General features: G+C 38.8%; 1 protein-coding gene across 1 annotated transcript in view; it reads right to left on the reverse strand.

Annotated features, from left to right (window-relative positions):
* LOC107717265 (arf-GAP with GTPase, ANK repeat and PH domain-containing protein 1-like) overlaps positions 1-4,031 on the reverse strand; it is an 87,063-nt gene that overhangs the window by 56,653 nt on the left and 26,379 nt on the right. The window contains exon 9 of the mRNA XM_016523951.1: positions 588-671. Within this exon, the coding sequence (XP_016379437.1) occupies positions 588-671 (84 nt within the window). The remainder of the gene's footprint in view (positions 1-587; positions 672-4,031) is intronic.

Genomic DNA, 4,031 nt, shown 5'->3' on the forward strand with positions numbered 1-4,031 from the left:
TATATATAGAGAGAGAGAGAGAGAGAGAGAGAGAGAGAAATAGAAATTTAAGGATTCAAAGACAATGAAGATTTCCTAACATGTAAGTTCATGGACATTCAAACACATCATGAGAAGAGCAGGCCAAAGACTGAATACCAATTTCTTATAATGTTGCAATTGATTCACAAAAAAGATTTTGGAGCAAAGAGTAAGTTGCCAAATAATTGTGATATGCATTACACAAATATTCGAATATACATAATATAATTATAATAATATACATATAATTCGGCATTCTGCATACCATTACTGACAACAGGTTCGATAGAATAAGCAAACAAAGTTAAACTGTGTTACACTGACATCTGTTGGTCGCACAAAGAAACTGACTGAGAAAGCCTAAAACAACCATGTCCATAATTTCAGTCTTTAAAAAGTGTGCATGCTCTTTTAGTGCTGACACACACACTCACACAAATCATATATACACACAAAATCACTACTTAGGATATTGACATTTGACTAATCCTCATAAACGATATACAGTCCTACCCTATAACAGTGTACTTACCTCATATAATGAGTGTACGAATGTGGTGACGTACCTGTTTGATGGGTATGGCCCTTCCACTCCCTATACTGTCAGTTTTACTCTCAATGCTCTTTGTCTGATCACTGGCTTTCCGTGACTGCAAAGAAACAAGACAAGATGTCAGTGCAAAGAACAAACTGGGAACACACATGGAGGTGGGGAGGGTGTGTGTGTGTGTGTGTGAGTTGTGCCTTAACTCTAGTGTGTGTGTATGTAAAGTGAAGCGAGTGTTGGTGTGTGTTGTGGGGGACAACATAAAATCGCAAGAAAAAGGCTCAAATAAACGCGCAAGCAGAACGGTGCAAACATACAGCAGCACATTGAACGTGCAGTATATATAAATATATATTTACACAGACCAGGACAGACACACAGAACAAAACGACAACGGAAAAGATCAAGTTCGACCAATAACGAAACACAGGAAGTCAGAACTAAACCCCCCAAGAGCTCTTTTGTGATCTTTGGCGCCTCTCTGTGGCTTTACCAACCACAGACGCGTCAGATTCAAACAATACAAGAACATTCAATGCAGCTTTATACACAAATGTGAGAGAGGTTAGCAGAGGGGAAACAAGAAGAAATGAATACGGTGCATCTTTTCCCACAGCTTCCACCTGTTAAAACATCGGATAAACAGGTCAGGCGAGAATAAAAAAGATTCAGAATTAAGGTTAGAGTCACAAACATTTCAAACAAAGCAAAATCAAGGGAAAAAAGGTTAGGGAATTAATTTATACATCATTTCAGCTCTGGATTTCAAGACGTCCTTTGCTTTTCAGTGGCTGGAAATGGCATTAGGGAAAGAATAAACGTTAAACAATGAATTCTCTCATACAAAACGACCCACAATGCAACATGAATGTGCATTCATACCCGACAGACAACATTATGGTGTCATACGAATCAACATGTGGCTCTCATTCGCAAATGGAGAGAAATAGATAAAGATTCATGATCGACTCAAATAAACTAGGCTAATGAGTATTTTTCAACAGTTTATTTTTTTCGTTTGGATATATACAGACACCATACAAATCAAGTCACAGGTTTACGTGGAAATAGGCAGAGCCACACATTGCAGTTCCCACAAGAGAGAGTTTGACTAAAGAGGCGCTGTTTCATATATCTCATATATGTATAGAATATACTTTCTATAGAATACCATTGGAAATCAAATTCAATACAAGATATACGGCTGTCTATATTTGTTCATTATTAAATTATATAAAAAAATGAAACCGTGTGCAATGCATCGAGCAGTTCATCTCAGCACATCGTCATGAAATTAAAAAAACGAATAAGCAAAAACAATTAAACAAAAGAACAAAATAATGGCTCTGGGTCACAAATAGATACTACATTCATACAAGTCGGTGCATTTCCGTCACGCTTCTCTACGTCTATGAAGGCCTTCATATCGTTCAGACTTCACACCGAGCGAGGAACCCGCATCCGGGCGTCGCCGCGGCAACTGCATCAACTAAACGAGCAGCTTTATAAATGCATCACAACGCAATGTGACGTTTCAGGGCATCATGTGACATCAGTTTCACAGTTAAATGGTGGTCAGCATATCGGTCGGCACGAACAAGTAAGCTATGTCATCCGGAATACGGATTCACATCTTTTTATTGTTGAGGGATCCGTCGCTATGCCGACCGTGCAGCATCAGGACCTCGACTAGCATCACATTCCAGTATGACGTGGTTTACAAAGCCGCGGTCTTGTTAATAAAGATGACACGGGAGCCGCGGGGTGCAGTTTGTGGCGTTCGGTGTGAAGTGTGACCAGCTAAACTAACCCATCAGACACAGAACTCAAAGGAAAGACAGGCAAAACAGGAAAATAAATAGGAAAAAAAGAGAATATCTTGGCAAAGTGTTCGGAATTACCGCAAAAGTTCTGTCCGTTTGAGTTACAAAGTATCCTTTCCATTAAATTTTGGACGTTATTGATGGCTATTGTCCGGGTTTGTTCAGTGCATGATGAACATTTAGCAATAAAATGACTGATTATGATTCAGTTCAATGTGTTCAGGTAACGCAAGTTCGAAATCTGTCTTTTTCTGTCCAACCAAATGTCCTTTAAACTCAACCATGGCTGCCAAGGGGCAAGTGTCCAAGAAATACTCTTTCACTATGACCAAAAAGACTATGATTATAAGGCCACTCTTGACTTGGAACAAAAATATAATATCTAACATAAATTATATGTAAATGACTTTGAAAAAAGCTGCCGAAAACTCTGGTGATCAGCTAGCAAACACAAAACAAAGGCTTTCCTCATGTTTGCATGCTATTTCTGAAAATTTAGCTCGGAGTGGCTGTTACGATCCAATTGCCAATGAGATGATTGGTTAGAGATGTCGTCGTAAGGGGAAATTAGTAACCGATCCAGATCTCCCGGCCATCTTCTGAACGTCGTAGAGAAGCTGCGTGGCCCCTCCCTCCTTGGTCTGGCTCCTCCCACTCTCCCTCCCCGCCCTCACCCCTGTTCCCGCCCACACTGTAAGTCCAGCTCCTCAGAAGGTCATGAGTTGAAACTCCCGTTTGTCCAAGAAAGCCATGGTGATACCCACGATGCAATGCGGGCTATTAGGGGGAATAAAGCAGCGCTTGTTTGCTCGTCCTCACTGAGGACCCCCTCCCATAATGCATTGCGGTCGTACCACCACCACCATCAAGGGCTCGTCTAATTGCGGAGAAGCTGGAAAGCCCTTTTAGTTGAAGAAAGGTTGGAAACAGATGAACAAATCTGGAAATAGCGACAAAAACAGTTCAACACTTTGGTCAAGGGAAGCGTGGACAGAAAGATTGTGGGGGGGGGCAATGGATCGCAAAAAAAATGCGTAGACATCTAGATTGGAGATGATGGCGGATGTAGTATGATTATTGGCTTTTTACAGGGCAAAATAGTGATGATGTGTCGAGAAAATAATGAAATAAAATAAACCCCTTCCCTCTTCCTGTTCACTCACAGAATGAAAAATAAACAGACGCCACATTAGACCAATGACAAAAATATCTGAATGGTCGTTTTAAGTATCATGGAAGCACTGTGCTTAGTTTCCTGTCCTCTGCTGACATCTAGTGGCAAAGACACACACTTATGAAATGATATTAATGTGAGAATGTTATGAATTATGAGGTGACAGGAAATATTACTAAATCGGCAAACTGTTGGTTTTATATTATTCAATAATTACATGAGCTTTAGTTTAAATTTTTAAAAAAGTAACGATTATTTTTTATAATATCTTTAACAAAATATTTAATTATGGCTTTCTTTAAAATGTAAATATTTTATTTAGTATGGGACAAAATTATTTGTTACTGATTGCAAACAAAAAATCCTACATTTTTAATTCAGTCTTACCTTAATTTATTGACACTGGTATTTATATATTTGAATATATATATATTTGAATATATATATATATATATATATATATATG

Source organism: Sinocyclocheilus rhinocerous, unplaced genomic scaffold, assembly GCF_001515625.1.
Source record: "Sinocyclocheilus rhinocerous isolate Xijiao unplaced genomic scaffold, SAMN03320098_v1.1 scaffold1694, whole genome shotgun sequence".
In the NCBI taxonomy this organism is placed as follows: Eukaryota; Metazoa; Chordata; class Actinopteri; order Cypriniformes; family Cyprinidae; genus Sinocyclocheilus; species Sinocyclocheilus rhinocerous.